Source organism: Coccinella septempunctata, chromosome 5 (assembly GCF_907165205.1).
Source record: "Coccinella septempunctata chromosome 5, icCocSept1.1, whole genome shotgun sequence".
NCBI classification, from domain to species: domain Eukaryota; kingdom Metazoa; phylum Arthropoda; class Insecta; order Coleoptera; family Coccinellidae; genus Coccinella; species Coccinella septempunctata.
This window is the reverse complement of record NC_058193.1, coordinates 11,014,341-11,031,387: the sequence shown is the minus strand read 5'-3', so window position 1 is coordinate 11,031,387 and position 17,047 is coordinate 11,014,341. Positions and strand designations below refer to the sequence as shown.

The 17,047-nt window shown below is 36.1% G+C and overlaps 2 protein-coding genes across 2 annotated transcripts in view; both read right to left on the bottom strand.

Annotated features, from left to right (window-relative positions):
• The window catches only part of LOC123313577 (cAMP-specific 3',5'-cyclic phosphodiesterase, isoforms N/G-like), a 411,318-nt gene that overhangs the window by 28,736 nt on the left and 365,535 nt on the right, over positions 1–17,047 (bottom strand). The gene's annotated exons all lie outside the window — the stretch shown is intronic.
• Positions 1,019–2,260, bottom strand: LOC123313568 (putative nuclease HARBI1). Its single transcript, XM_044898511.1, has 2 exons — positions 1,814–2,260; positions 1,019–1,768 (listed from the first exon to the last, which is right to left on the bottom strand). Exons 1-2 carry the CDS (start codon positions 2,002–2,004, stop codon positions 1,060–1,062), a joined length of 900 nt encoding a protein of 299 aa, XP_044754446.1. The 5' UTR covers positions 2,005–2,260; the 3' UTR covers positions 1,019–1,059.

The following is a 17,047-nucleotide window of genomic DNA, read 5'->3' as shown; positions in this document are numbered from 1 at the left end:
AAAAGTATAGAAATATAAAGAAAGAAACTAAGGAAAAGTTTGCCAATGCAAAAAAAGAATTGTGCGAAACAGGAGGAGGTCAATATGCCCCATTGTCAATAACGGACCTAGATGAGGCTGTAAAGAATCTAATTGGAGGTGAACAGGTAGAAGGGCTTAAGTCCTTATATGACTGTGACGTTCGATCAACAAATGCCATGGAGGTTGATGCTTCAGAAGAATATTCATTTCAGATTGAGTCGTTTGGCGAACTTCATGCTGAAGCTATTCGCATATGAAACATTTCAGTAGCGAAATCTTATTTAAATTCCAATTGCATATCGTTGAATGCTTATTTTTTTCGATAGTTATAATTTGTAGAGTGTACTACAGCTCCAGAAGACATTGATCGATCTCCTGAACCTTCAACCAGTGAAAAAGCGAAGGAAAAAGATTCAGACTTCACTCCAGAAAGCAGTAACTGGACCTCATATACAAAAAAAAATTTGAAAACTCCTGTATCGTCTAAATTAAGAACGAGCAGTCGTGAGTTTGAAAATTCAATCTATATACTTTTTAATTTTGTCTTGTCCTAAACGATGTTATCCTGAAGTATTAAATGAATTTAATAATAATTCACACAACAATTTTTTTCAGGAAGGGAATGCTACGTGAGGGAAAAGAAGGGTCGATACAAGAAATATGTCAGCTTCAACACGCAATTGATAGAAGAAAAACTGGAATTTGTGCGAATGCAAAAAGAGAAGTTTCTGGAAGAGCACCAGATAAAAATGCTAATTTATGAGAAAACTCTGCGGAATATAGAAAAGCAGTGCAACTGTGCTGGACCAGTTCAAATTATAAGTTCAATGAAAAATTAAAACACACTTATGTTTTGTATTTTTGTTTCTTCAAGTTCCTCAAATAATATAAATCTAACTATGACATGTGTTCTTCAACAATTGATGAAAAGCCTATTTTTATTGATTATTAGAATTTCAATTAAAACCCTTTGATCTATTTCAGGAATTCTATTTTCATCACGCTAATTCAAATTTGCAAAATAACTATTTATGAGATTCAGTCTAGTTCTATTATTAGACCATAATTCTTGATCCATAGAGGAGGTACATCAACATCTTGAAAAAAATTTATTGCCTCTTCTTCTCCTCTTGGAGGAGGCAGTCCATCATTTTCTTTACAAGATCTTGTTCTAATCAGGGATTCATTGAAAAAGGCCTGCGCTTCATTTTGGACTTCTAGTAAAGGAGTAATAAAATAAGGCTTCACAGGATACACACTGTCTCCTATAATTAGGTTATCCCCAAATTCACCTCTTTCAAACCTTTCACACAAAACAGAATTTCTGAATATGTGTGAATCATGGGCTGAACCAGGCCATCTTACCACTATGTCTCTAAATTTCAGATCTGCGTCTGCCACTGATTGAACATTAAGGGAAAAAAATTGTTTTCGATTTCTGAATATCTCAGCATTATCGCCACCGGGAGATTGTATTTTCACATGCGTACAATCTAGCGCTCCAATACACCTCGGGAAACGAGCAATACCATAAAATTTTCGCCTTACTACTCCTATTTCATCATTATGTGGCATATGTATATAATAAGGTCTTAATGATGCAATGGCTTCACTAACTCTTCTTATAGTTCTTGACGCTGTAGCCTTGCTCACACTTTCAAAATCACCAGCAATTCTTAAGAATGATCCACTTGCATAAAAATTCAGAGCTAGGAGCAACTGCTGCCTAGGCGATAAACATTCATTCCTATAATATTTAGCATCTTATTGATATTTACATAAAGAATCTGACCTTTCAGTAGGGTGCCTAATTAAGTCATCAATCTGGTATAAAATATTTTCTACGGTCCTTTTCCGAAGTCTGAACCTATAGAAGAAATCCAGGTCGTCATATTCTTCAAAATAATTTCTCCTGGCTCTAATTATTCTAGGTCTCGCTGCTTCCTCATCGCTACTATAAGCATTGACATCATAATCGTCCATGATGCTCGTAAATTATAACTTATAATCAACTAATACAAATACAACGCTTCCCAACTAGTAATCTCGAAGAAATTCTGAACTGTCTCTGACAGAACTCAAAATATGTTGTCTATTGAAATTCATCGTCACGAAAATTCTATGTCCAGGAAACTCTGAGTTAACTCATGCAATTTCCAGGGTTAACTCAACCACAAGTTAACTTTAGGTCAAACGATAAACCACACTTTGTGAAACCGAATTTTTGATTTAACCACTGGTCACTACATAACTTTAGGTTAACCATACATTGTGAAACTGAGCCTTAAAGACCTGAGTGTGAAGGAAAGGATATATGTGAGATATCAGTGAAGGGCTCGGTGGAGTGTGCAGCAGTGGAATTTTCAAGTAATAATAATAAGATTATATGCTTGACATTTTGTAATGATGGTAACGTAAATATTCTAATTGAGAAACTGAACATTGTTTTGAATAAACTGTACAGCGAGAATGCTCAAGTAATTTTGGTTGGAGATTTCAATATTGATTTGTTGCAGGACTCGCAGAGATAAGCTGATTGGCTTGGTTTCCTGAATTCTCATAATATCAAACAAACAATATTTGAACAAACTAGGATAACGTCTACAAGTTCCACATGCATTGATGGTATATTTACCAACCTTAGGATACCTTATCATTCGTATGTCTTAGACACTCGTATTTCTAACTACAGAGCACAGACAATCACATTCATGCAGTAAAAGCCCAGAGAACAGTTGGGATGTAAAAGAATCTGCTCAGATGAAAATATCCAAGTGTTGAATGCTCTACTGAGCAATCAGAATTGGTCAGTTCGGAATGACTCGGACGATGTCAATAAACAATTCGATGCCTTCCATGATATATTTTTGAAACATTTTAATGTAGCTTGTCCACTCAAAAATTTTAAAAGAAGAAACAAAAAGTACAAACACCCAAGCTCTTCTCAGAAGCAAATGAAACGAAGATTGGACGTGCTGCTAGTATGCAGTAGAAATGATAAGAGATTTATAGATGAGTACAACAAAGTTAAACGTGAATATGACAGCCTATTAATTCAGAATAAAGAACAAAATTATAGGAAAATAATAGAAAGTTCAGATAATAAAAACAAAACTGTCTGGTCAGTGGTGAACACTATCAAAAATCAAAGAAAAGATAGCAATTTTCCAATCAAAGGAAATTTGGAAAGTATTTCAACTGAAATGAATGAAGTTTTCTGTCAATCAAGGTGTAAATCTGACAAAAAACAACCCAAATGGAGATGCCGTTGAGAATATTAGTATTCAAGTTCCTGATAACAGTGTTATAAAACAAATATCCAAAGAAATTTTGGAACCTCTGCAGTATATTTTGAACAACTCTCTGAAAAAGGGAATTTTTCTTGACAGACTTAAGACGGCGATTGTTAGGCCAATATAGATGTGAACGATTTTGAAAACTACAGACCAATCAGCATATAACCTAGCTTGTCCAAAATTTTTGAGCTGGCCTTTTGCAACCAGGTTGCAGAATTCTTCTTGAAAAATAAAATATTCTCAGAACACCAGCATAGATATATAAGGGGAAAATCGATTCAGACAGCTATTTTCAGGTTTATAAAAAGAATAACTTCTGCATTTGAGGATGGAGATATGTCTATGGGACTGTTTCTCGACTCATCCAAGACTTATGACTGCCTAAATGTAGGGCAGTTAGTTCAAAAATTGGAAAAATATGGAGTGAGGGGACCAGCACTTGATTGGGTTAGGTCTTACTTTAAAGGACGCACTCAGGTGGTGGAGATCATCTCAGAAGGTGTCAAGATAAGATCGAATCTAAAAGAACTCAAATTAGGAATACCACAAGGGAGTATCGCGGGACCACTATTTTTCATAATTTATGTAAATGATTTTGGATTGGCGGTGCAACTTAGCGGTCAAGTATCTTTTGAAGGATATGTAGATGACAAGAATCTTTTGGTTATAGCATCTCTTTGGCCAGAACTGGAGAGACTAATGGGGGTGGTAGATGCAGAAAATTGGTTAATTCGTAATAAGAACAAGACAAAGGTGGCCTTTCATCCTCCACGGTCAAGATGGGAAATCCCAGATGACGTAAACCTGAACACCTCAGTTTACAATATTTCAAGTAGTACAAAATTTCTAGGAGTTCATATTGATGAAGAATTGAATTGGAAAGAACACATAGAACATTTATGCAAAAAAGTTTCTTCCTCCATCTATGCTTTCAGAGTGCTGGCTAAATATCTTAATGCCCAAGAAATTCAGGAAATTGAGAATGTTAAAATTTTTAAGAAAAAAATTTCTAGTTTGTTATTAGATATGGAACCCTATGATTTGGTCTGCTTTGATGTTTAGTTGCTTTGGATTTGACGCTATTTCATTTCTTTTCTTGGCTTGTTACCGGAACTGTTCTGAAATAAAGACCTATTATTATTATTTTGCTCATCAGTCCGTTCGTTTTGCTCATTTATACTTTACGAGTTTTTGGAGGAGAAAAAAAAATTTTCCACCCTAGCTTATAGAATATCTGCGTTTTGCTGTCGTTTTGCTCTTACCAAATCTGCAATTCGTTTTTTTCTACCAATTATCGTTACCGGAATATAGGTTGTTCAAAGTATTCAAAGTAATATCCCATTAGTAGAGCACCTCAACGGATTTTTCCGATATTGATCCCGATCGAAAGCTCACCATTCAGTTTTTTTTTTCACCTATTGAGCTATAGATAAATAAAAGTTTCCTGTTAGTGTAATATTACCTCTACGGATAACAGAAAAAGTCACAAGTGAAAACAAGGGATTTCAGATTGCTCCTTTAAAATAAATCTATACTACATATTCAAATCTGTAAATTGATTTGGATTTAATAATTTTTTCTTCAAAGTACCGCCATTTGATATAGACCAGCCTCCTGTCAGCCCATGTGACTCGACTCAGCCTCCCGATGAATCTGACTGTTGAACCCTACATCCCAATTTTTCAACATGTATTCGTTTTATCGATGGTGCAAAAACATTTTGATTCACATGATGCATACTATAATTCATGAAAATAATAATTAATAGCTTCACCTTTACCGACCATTTCTTTATACCAGCATCGGATATTTCTTCATAAATTTTAAATCAAAATATTCCAAAACAGTTCATAGTATCGACTTTCATCAAGAGTACCATTTAGGTGTAAAATTGAATGATGTTTAAGTTCACTTGAAATTATAAACGACTATAGGTACTAGAAGTCCACTAGTTCTTTCAAAGAAAGGATGGTCTGATAGCACCAGTCAAAAGTTCTACAATGAAGCAAATCTTCCTTGTTGTTTTTCATTTTGAGGTGATTCATATATATCAGCTGATAATTGTAGTGGGTACATAAAATTCCCTGGCTCTTGCCGATATTGCAAGAACCAGTTGGTTGGGAAAATTGTCGATAGACAACCGGATTCTGAAAAAGTGGTCTAGATTGATATCGAAAATAATGATTCACATTTATTTATGATAAAAACGAAAAAAACAACTTATCTTCGAAGTGCTTTCCTTTCAACCAACAAAGCTCTGTGGTTTGCCTAAATCCTTGAGGACATAATCAAAACGAATCCTCTTTCTAAGAGGTGTTGTTGCATATCAAGGAGAGTACTCAACAGCCATTGGTTACTTTTTTGGGTACTTCCTTAGACTTAATTGTCCATACCTCGGTAACGGTAAGTGGTAGAGGAAAACGAATTGCAGATTTAGAAAGAGCAAAACGAGAGCAGGCAAAACGAGAGAGGGTGAAAAAAAAATTTTTTTTCCTCCAAAAACTCGTGAAATATAAATGAGCAGAACGAACAGACTGATGAGTAAAACGGAGCAGAATGAGGGCTTTCGATCGAAACCAATATCGGAAAGATCCTTTGAGGTGCCCTGCTAGTGTAATATTACACCAGCAGGGCACTTTTGATTATCTATATCTCGGTAACGGTAAGTTGTAGAGAAAAACTAATTGCAGATCTGAAAAGAGCAAAACGAAAAATAAGTTTTTCCTTCTCTGAAAACTGGTAAAGTAAAAATGAGCAAGTAAAAATGAGCAAAACGAACGGTCTGATGAGCAAAACGCGAGCTTTCGAATGATAATAATATTGGAAAGATCCGTTGAGGTGCCCTGCTGGTGTAATATTACACCAGCAGGGCACTTTGAATTGTCTATAGCTCATTGTATATAGGTGAGCAAAATAAACTGAGTGGTGAGCAAAACGGAGCAAAATAAGAGCAAAACGGGGGAATAAAAATCGTAAAAATTCTTTGAGGTGCCCTGCTAGTGTAATGCCGCTTGGAAAAGAACGAAGTCTGTGGGCGGCATAACTCTTTGATACGTGTATGGGCTGCTTCATATTACCGAGTGGTCGGCCGAGTGGTGAGTACTGGATGTCACAGTGAGACTCACGCTTCAATACTTTCTCACCAAATCATGAAACTTCTCAATCTGAAATATCTCGCGAACTATTCGTTGAAGGAAGATGCTGCAAGGAGCATTTTGCGTCAAGAATTAATGCGAAAGATGAAGGTCATATTCAATTGTATATTGATTCATTTCAAGACGTGCATCCCACTGCATATGTGTATCGATATCGTTGTTATTATATTTTCATTCAAATCGGCGCGTTGAATTTAATAAAATATTTAAGGCCAGTTTGTGCGTATGGTGAACTCGATAGTCTTAATTCCTGTTTCTGGAATTTTCTATTGCAATTGCTATTACTATGACGGTCTGCAAGTTTTGTACCAAACATGCGAATTCCACATGTTCCGATGTTTACAAGCAGCAACTCGGTCAAATTATGAGTCTTCCCGGTGGGCGATGGATATGCGCGGGCTGCCGCGAATCATCTCGTCTCCGTACGAGATCGGCTAATTCAAGAGCTCAGAATTCCGAGCTCGGGGAATCTCAATTGGATGTGTTTGCGGAGGACAAGCGTACTCTACCTGATGACTTGCCAGGACTGATGAGGAGGATGATCGATGAAATGCAGAAACTTAAGGAATCCGTGAATTTCTGTTCAGATAAGGTGACGGATTTCGAGATGAGGTTGTCTGCTGTCGATGATTGCTGAGGATAAATTGAGGAGGGAGAATATGGTCGGTTCTATGAGTACCTAATTGATTGAGTAATATGGAATCTTACTTGCGAATAACCTCGAGTTGCAGGGTATACCTGAGAGTGGAGGGGAGGATCTTGTAAAAACCGTTTCTGAAATAGGAGGTTTCTTGAAGCAATCGGTTGGCCGGACATGATAGATAGTGTATTCAGGCTACCATCCCAAAATACTGATGAGCCCAAAAATATAATTGTCAGATTCGCCTCTAAATTAAATCGGGATAGGTTCCTTAAAGCGGCTAAAATCGCCCGCAAAAATGAAGAAAACCGTTACGGATTCAAAATGAGTACAATCCCAAATAAATTCTTCATTAATGAACATCTATCTCTCGATGCCAAACTTCTCTTCAAGAAAGTTAGAGAAACCGCGAAAGCGAATAACTTCAAATTTGTTTGGGTGCAAAATGGAAACATTTTAGCAAAAAAGACGGAACACTCAAAGATACTCCAAATTAGGAACAACGATGACCTTGTAAAACTGTTGAAGACGTAGAAAACTCCAGCAATCAAACTGTTTTTCGTGAGTTAGTTCATAGATGGCGTAGTCGCGAGCCGTTCAAGGCTATTCTTTCTAGAATATTTCATTCCTGCATTGTAGAGTAAAGCGTGAAATACAGTTTTGTAGAAGTTGTAGATGAGAGATATTTTACGAATATAAAATTGTTAAAAATAAAAATCTAAGTGGTTTTTATTCAATATAAAAAACAACAGGTTATGGGCCCAGACCCGCAACCATCAAAAATTGAGAAAAATAAAGTGATCTCGGAAAATCCAGAATTTGTAGACCAGGATTTTGAAGATAAAATGGCGTCACTGGAGGAAATTATGTTAATTGAAAAACTCGAGGACAGCGAAAGCTTTGAAATATGGAAATTCCAAATAAATATTCTATTTAAATCAAGTGGCATCCATGAAATCGTAGAAGGTACAAAGACACTCGAAGGACTTACCAGCGAAGCTGAAAGGTCTGATTGGAAACGAAAAGATGCCCGAGCACAGAAAGCCATAATTACATCCGTTGATAAAAAACTGATGGTTCATCTTCTGAATTATGCTAGTTCCCATGAAATGTATAAAAAATTGTGTGCAATATTTCTAAAAGAGAGCGAACAACAGAAATGCAACTTACTACAGGAGTTCTTCAATTTAAGTTTCGATAAAAATAGTGATATTAGCTCACACATTAGCAAACTTGAAAATTTAAGATGCAGATTGAAAACGTTAAATCAGTCAATAGATGATGAAATGCTTATATCAAAACTACTATCTACACTGCCAGAAAATTATAAACATTTCTGTACTGCATGGGAGTCGGCACCGATAGCTGAAAGGAACTTAACCAATTTAACCGCCAGATTGATGTCAGAAGAGCAGAGAATTGCTGGGAAATATGGAAAGGAAGAAACAGTAGCATTTAAAACTTCAGAAAGCCGACCGAAATCTAAATCCAGAACATTTAAAAAGCCAGAAAGAAAATGTTATTCCTGTGGAAATACAGGTCATTTAGCAAAGGATTGTCGACTGAAGAACAAACAAATGTGTCGAATATGTAAGAAAACCAACCATAAAGAGGAAAATGGTTTTTTCAGGAATAGAGGGGGTGAATCTTCCAATTCAAAGAGGAACAACAATGAAGAAAATGACAGAGTAGCATTATTGACACATGCAACTCGAGAGATAAGTGAATGCTTCATAAATTGCCTCGTTCAAAAATCGCATTTTTTCCATCTGTTACGTCAATACCGTCCAATCAGAGCGTAGATCTACGTCTATCTACGAATCAGAGCAAAGTCTGCTCGCTCTCTTTCCTCCGAGATGTAATTTTGGAACTCACCAATTGATTCAGGATGTAGTAGTCACATGACTAATAACAAAAACCTTCTGAAAAATTTTGAAGAAAAAGAAAGCAGTATTCTGGTAGCTAAGAAAAATGAAACAATGAAAGCTCTAGGAAAAGGTAAAATTATTACAGACAACTGTATATTAAACAATGTATTGATGGTTCCAGATCTTACAAAGAATCTACTGTCCGTGAATGCAATGGTAGAAAATGGAGCAGAGGTACTTTTTAAAGACAATAAAGTCATGGTAAAGAAAAACAATGTCGACATATTAATTGGGGAAAAAGACAAAAACGGCCTATATGTAATAAAATTCAATTACCAGGATAAAAATGACTCAACACAAATTCAGTGTCATGTAGTTGAAACATTAAGAGATTGGCATAGAAAAATGGTACATGTAAACTACGATCAGGTGAGAAAAAAATTGAATAAGCATGCAATCAGATTCCGAGACCAGGAAAACCCACAATGCACTGATTGCATCCTGGGAAAGCAACATCGACTGCCTTTTCATGCAAGTGATACAAGAGCGAAGTCAATCTGTGAGTTGATGCATGCAGATCTTTGTGGTCCACTCGAGGAGCAATCACGGGGAAAAGCAAGGTATTTCTTATTGATCAAAGATGATTTTTCAGGATAAAGATTTGTTTTTTACCTAAGACATAAATCTGAAGTTATTGATCATTTTAATAAATTTTTCGCACATATTAAAACACAAACCGGCAAAAAGATTAAGCGATTGAGAACGGACAATGGTTTGGAATTCGCCAACAAAGAAATGGAAGAGCAGAACGTGACATGAGAACTTTGGTAGAAGCCGTGAGAACCATGTTACATGGTAAAAACTTGAATAAAAATCTATGGGCTGAGGCATTGAATACTGTGGTATTCGTACTTAATAAAGTTGGTTGCAATTCAACTAGAAAGGAATCCCCACATAAACTCTGGTTTGATAAAGATTATGATATATCATGTTTCAGGGAATTTGGTTCCAGATGTGCTGTACATATACCGAAGCAGAAGAGAACAAAACTAGATGCCAAAAGCGAATTTGGAATTTTTGTTGGTTATGGAACTACAGTAAAAGGATACAGAGTGTATTTTCCAGATAGAGATAAAGTAGCTATTCATAGAGATGTGGTGTTCATTCCTGATGATGGAAATGAAGAAGTAGATCAACCCGTGAGTCATCATAGAGATGTGGTGTTTATTCCTGACGATGGAAAAGAAGAGGCAGATCAATCCGTGAGTCAAGGCTCTACAAATTTAAGAGTTTCCACGAGCATTGTCGATAATACAGGTGAAGAAATTCTATTAGAACAAGTACCAAGAGATGAAGACTCAGAAGATGGTGGAGAAGAACAGACCATAGAAGAAAGAAGTAGAAGAGAAACCAGACAACCAAGATGGATGAGAGACTACGATATGACATTCTACACAGAAACAGAAGAAAATATAACATTTGAAGAGGCAATATCGAAGAATGATTCTGAGAAGTGGCAAGAAGCTGTTGATCAAGAGATAAAAGTATTGAACCAAAACAATACATGGACAGAAGTACCGTGGCCAGAACATAAGAAGATTATCCAAAGTAAATGGGTCCTGAAAGAGAAGCAAAATGGTGAATACAAGGCGAGACTAGTTGCCAGAGGTTTTCAACAGGAGAACGAGTCCCAGATTTATGATTTCTATGCACCGGTGGCCAAGATGACAACTTTTCGAATGCTATTGGTAATGGCAAATTTAATGAAACAACCTATACACCAGATGGATGTCAAAGGAGCATTCTTGTACAGTGACATAGAAGAAGAGGTTTACATGTCACTTCCAGGTACCAATAAAAATAATTACAAATTTGTTTGCAAACTCAATAAATCAATTTATGGCTTAAAAAAATCTCCAAAAAATTGGAATAAAAAATTTGATGCACTAATGATGAATGAATGTTATCTTAGATCAAAAAAAGATTATTGTTTATATTCAAAATGCACTGATAAGTCTAAGCTGTACTTATTGATTTATGTTGATGATGTGTTAATATTAGGAACTGACAATGCTGAAGTTGAAAATTTGAAGCAATTGTTGAATACTAATTTTCAAATGAAAGATTTAGGAACAATTTCACAATATTTAGGCATTGACATTGAACAAAATCTAGAACAGGGTTTTCCAAAATTAAGTCAAGAATCATACTTGAAAAATGTCTTAAAAAAACTCAAAATGAATGAATGTAAAAGTATTAGTACTCCTCTAGATCCTAATATTGATGTTAGAATATTTGAAGCTGATGAAAATGATTTAGAATTGCAAAAATTATGTCGTAAAATGATAGGTAGCTTAATGTATGCAGCGTTAGCAACAAGACCAGATTTATGTCAAAGCATAAGTTTACTAAGTAGATTTCAAACAAAAGCAAACACAAATTTGTATAAAGCATTGAAGAGAGTATTGAGATATATTCAGGGAACAATCGATTTCAAGTTAGTATTTCAACCGAAAGATGAAATTTTAGTAGGATATGTCGATTCAGACTGGGGTGGAGACACAACCGATAGAAAATCAACATCAGGTTATATCTTCAAAATGTTTAATTGCCCAATTTCTTGGATTAGTAGAAAGCAACAAAATGTGTCAATTTCATCCACAGAGTCTGAATATGTAGCTTTAAGTTTGGCTGTTACAGAAGCTTGTTGGCTGAAAAAGCTTATTTATGATTTTCACTTGAAAATGGAAAAACCCATAAGGATTTACGAGGATAATATAGCAGCTATATGTTTAGCTAATAATCCTGAAAATAATAAAAGAATCAAACACACAGATGTTAAATTTTACTTCATCAAAGAAAAGATATGTGAAAATATAATTGAAGATGTCATATCAGTTCAGAAAAACAATTGGCAGATATTTTCACAAAACCATTATGTAAAATTAAATTTCAGAATTTTTGTAATAAATTAGGATTATGTTGTTGAGATGTTAGGTATTTCTTTAAAGACAAAAACAGTTTTATTGAGGGGGTGTGTTGAAGACGTAGAAAACTCCAGCAATCAAACTGTTTTTCGTGAGTTAGTTCATAGATGGCGTAGTCGCCAGCCGTTCAAGGCTATTCTTTCTAGAATATTTCATTCCTGCATTGTAGAGTAAAGCGTGAAATACAGTTTTGTAGAAGTTGTAGATGAGAGATATTTTACGAATATAAAATTCGTAAAAATAAAAATCTAAGTGGTTTTTATTCAATATAAAAACAACAAAAACACCTGGGACAGTGATCTTTGATTGGAAGTCAGCATGAATGTGTGTTTCGCTTTAAATAATGGGATTAAGTGTTTTCTATCAAAACTGTAGGGGACTTCGAACGAAGCTTCATGGCTTCTGTACTAGTGTAGCAGCATATCAGCCTGATATCCTCTGCATCATATAGACATGGCTTAACAGCTCAGTGCTTGACTGCGAGTTGGTGAATCTCAGCGATTACAGTGTGTTCAGACGTGATCGTGAGTCGAGTGCAAGTTCGAAGGTTGAGGGTGGTGCAGTTCTTATCGCTGTGCGAAATGAGCTCGAACCAACTCTCTGGAGTCAATTCCAAAGTGATGCCGAGGATCTATGGGTTTCGTTTCTTGTAGACAATGCTCGTGTGCTTGTATGCTGTGTATATTTGCCGCCAGATGACTCATTAGCATATACTTTCTCCTCCTCTAAACTACATAATCTTTCGTTTCAGGATAACCAACTTGCTTTGATCTGCGGTGACTTTAACTTTAACGCGGTGGAGTGAGGCGAGTCATGGTGTCCTGGAACCATTTAATGTAGAAAATAAATATTCGACTTTGCTCGATACCTTTGCTTACCTTAATTTTAAGCAGTTTAATAATATTGCTAATGAGAATGGAAGGCTTTTGGATCTGATTTTGTGTTCCGATTTTTGTATTTCTTCCATCAATAAGAGCGCTTTTCCGATGGTATATGAAGATCCAAGTCACCCATCGATTGAGTTCATTTTAGAAATAAGATGCATAAGATATTTGAGTGCAACCATTCCGTCCCTTTTGAATTATGAGAAAGCTAACTATGATTTGATCAACTGTGCTCTTACTGCCATAGACTGGAACCGCCTTCTGCAGGGCTTGAATGTGAATGTAGCTGTAGAATTGTTTCATACCAAGTTGAAATTTATAATCAATGCTCACGTACCTTTACAAAAAAAAAACAAAAACAATTCCCATTTTATTATTCTGGAAAAACAATTCAAACAATAATAAAGAAAAATAAATGTCATAGGAAGTGGAAAATGTGCAGAAATCCTAATGACTACAACATATTCAAAGAATTGAGGGCGCGATCGAAAATGCTTATCGAGTCTGATTACAAATCATTCATCAGATCTTACGAGGAAGGCGTGCAATCGAGCCCTGGTTCTTTTTGGAATTTCGTGTCGAGAAATGGAGTGGGATCGAATCATTTGCCGTCGGAAACGCATTTTAAGTGCACGTACTGCGGCTGGCGGCGGTAGTGTCTGTCAACTATTGGCTGACCACTTCAAGTCGGTTTTTGAACCTGAGAAGTACTCATTTAATCGTGATTTAGTGGAAAGCGTTGATACCAATATCCTCAGTTCGATTCATTTATCTAGGAATGAGATACTCGAGGGTCTTCAGGAACTGAACTTGAAAAAGGGCTGTGGACCTGACCATGTACCCGCAATCTTGTTGATTAGGTCCTCGACGTCCTCAGTTGAACCACTTTATATCATATTCAACAGGTCTCTCACGGAGGGGACTTTTTCAACATTATGGAAGGAAGCTTCGGTGATAGCAATCTTCAAATGCGGCCAGAGATCGGATGTAGGGAATTACAGGCCAATCAGCAAATTATCGATGATACCGAAGTTGTTCGAAAAACTCGTCCATAAGTATCTCCTGTCTCATGTTGCTCAGCTCATATTACCAGAACAACACGGTTTCTTTCGTGGGAGATCTGTGGAAACTAATTTATCAGTATTTACTGAATATATACATGATGCACTAGACGCGCGGGAGCAGGTCGATGCTGTGTACTCCGAACTATGTGAGGCATTTGATAAAACAAGCCATAACTTACAACTTAATAGGCTTTCGGAGGTTGGTGTGAAGGGCGATCTCCTGCGCTGGTTTGATTCCTATCTCAAGGGTAGATCACAGTTTGTTTCGGTCCAGGGATTCAAGTCGTTTAAATACACTTCTTCGTCGGGTGGACACCCGACACTCAGGGATCTCACCTGGCACCACTTCTCTTTCTGATTTATATCAACCCTATACAAAAATCTTTTAAATATGCCAGATTCCTGTTGTTTGCTGATGACCTCAAGGTATATATGCGAGTACGAGAGCTCCGCGATTGTTCTTACTCCAATCTGACTTGAATAGATGCGTCGCATTCTGCCAGGAGAATGGTTTATTTTTAAATATTGAGAAGTGTTCGCAGATGATATTTACAGGCAAAAAATCCCGTATTCACTTTTCCTACCAACTAAATGGTGAGATTCTTCGGGTATCAGAACAGATAAGGGACCTTGGGTTTATTCTCGACTCTAAATTGTTGATGGACCAGCACATCGACTTCATAGCCGCGAGTGCTGGGCTTCGTGATGAGGTCCTCCTCATTTGTCCTCAAAATATTTTCGAAATCCCTCGAATATACCCGCATTATATTATTCATTTGTAGCTTCTAAACTTAATTTTTCAAGTGTCATCTGGAGGCCTCACTACAAAAAATATGTCTCTCGGATTGAGTCAGTACAGAATAGATTTTTGCGTCAACTGTGTGGTAGGTTTTCCTTTGACTATAATCATGACTATCAACTAGCTAGAAGAAGATTCTTTATTATGTCCCTCGAGGATATGAGGGCCATTTCGGATACTCTATTTCTGCTCAAAATCTTGCAGGGTCTTATACAGTGTCCTGAATTATTGTAGGAAATAGGAATAAATGTCCCAACAAGAAATTTAAGAACTGTTGAACTTTTCCACATTCTGTTCATGCGGGCGAATTTTTCCCAGAATTCTCCGATGATCAGGATATCTAGACACACCAATCAGTATTCCAACCTTTTTGATATTTCTGTAATAAAATCTGCAGCCGCAAAACGTATTTTGAAGGAGAATTTTCTTGGATGATTCATTAAGTTCTAGTTTCTAATATTGTATCGAAGCTGTATTTTTTTTTTATTAATTGGTGGATACCTTATATGAGGTTTACCCCGTTTGGATCCCAATCGTACAGAGATAAATAAATAAATAAATAAATAAGATAAGGCAGTCACAAGACCTCTTCAAATGGACCATATTTCCGAATCAAATGTACTTGTTACGAACTGATTATGGTAGGCTATCCTTGAGAGTTGCATATATGGCATCGCGGACTTTTTCATAAAACTTCCTGAGCTATACGAAATTCTAGTTGTTCATTTTTTCCTATCTATTGTAGTTTTGTCAGCGTCGTCCATAATAGCCGGACAGAAATGGACTCCTTCCGATATTTTCAATAATCATAGTCATATTTCAACCGAAATCATTAACAAATTATACATATTGTAACGGCTCAATTATCCAAATTGAAAATTTAATATGAATGACTTTGAGAGCGCCCCTGTATCTGTGCTTGATCGATGATATCGACCACCACCATGCGCATCTGCGAGCTAGTTCTACAGTTCCCGAGGATTTTATTTTCTCGTCTCGGGCAGCGTTACCTAAAAATTTTTAAGAAATAGATTCTGACTTTTAAGAAAAAAATTCATTTCTTAATCAGTTATTTATCTGTGGCGATTTATAAGAATCGGTAAGTGTCCATGTTATATTGATCAGACAAATGTTGTTCCACTTCGATTTTCATCAATTCATTTGTTTTATTATTATTATTATAATATCAACAAGAGTAGAGGTGTAAACCTATAATACTCAATCTGAATTAAAAAAAAAGCACACATGCATGAGTGAAGTGAATAACCGAAAAAAAAGAGAGTCACTACATCCTTAAGATAAATTTCTAAAAGTAGAGAATACCCAACTACAGGCGATCATAGGCATTCCTGAATGCATTCGTACTAGCAGCGTCGACCACGCTGTCGGGTAGTCGATTCCAACGATGGAATATTCTATTGGGCAAAAACCACTGTCTCTCAGATTTTCGAAATGTCTCTCTAGCAAGCTTGAACGAATGGCCACGAAGATGATTCCGATTCAAAGTGAAGAGATCTTTCATCTGATTGCCGAAATGACCATGAACGGCTCTAAAAGTGAATATCTATGTAGAAGGAATCAGTGGAAATACCGTAGGTTTTTTTCAGCTCGCCATTTTCAGCTAACACGTAGTTCTCCACATGCTTCCCAGAAATATCTAATGAATCAATTTACCTTCTAAATTATTTTAACTTGCTTTCTATTCATTAATTAATTCTTCGTTTCACAATTTCTGGATTTCTCTGACGTATTTTTTTTTTCCTCCTTTTTTATTGATTTATCTGTGGCAGTGCTTTCCTTGTGAACACATGGACATTTTTGCTTCCCTTAAATTATTATCGTTATGTGAAAGGATATTGTCAGAGATCGCAGGAGATTGTGGAACATTATCGATTCAAATATTTACAAAATTGTTTTCAACAGCTTTTTAAAAAGAGTTAGGCCCAGTTGCAGGAAAGTCCATTAAGATTTGATGTCGTATCAAAATTTAAAACTGTCATTTTTGAAGGGGAAAATGGAGGATTAAGATTTTATTGAAGTATTAAATTTTAATGGACTTTCCTGCAACTGGACGTTAGAGTTCTACATTAATTGATAAGAAGATCTATACCGAACTGCGAACATTTTCATGGTTTGAAATGGTTCTTTGAGATCATTATTCTGATTCATTTATCGAGAACCTGCTTTGTAAAAATGGAGAGATGGATTTGAAAACTTGCTGTTCACCACATTGAGAGGATTCCTTCCATCTTCCGAGATTCGATCCATCCAGCCACTACGAAAGTTTCGACGTAAAATTCCTAAGATAAGTTCCACACATATGTATAGAGATC

Coding starts and splice junctions, on each gene's coding strand:
- LOC123313568 (XM_044898511.1), bottom strand. CDS start 2,004: ATGGACGATTATGATGTCAATGCTTATAGTAGCGATGAGGAAGCAGCG. Junction 1,769..1,813: donor ATTAGGCACCCTACTGAAAG/GTCAGATTCTTT, acceptor TAAATATTATAG/GAATGAATGTTTATCGCCTA.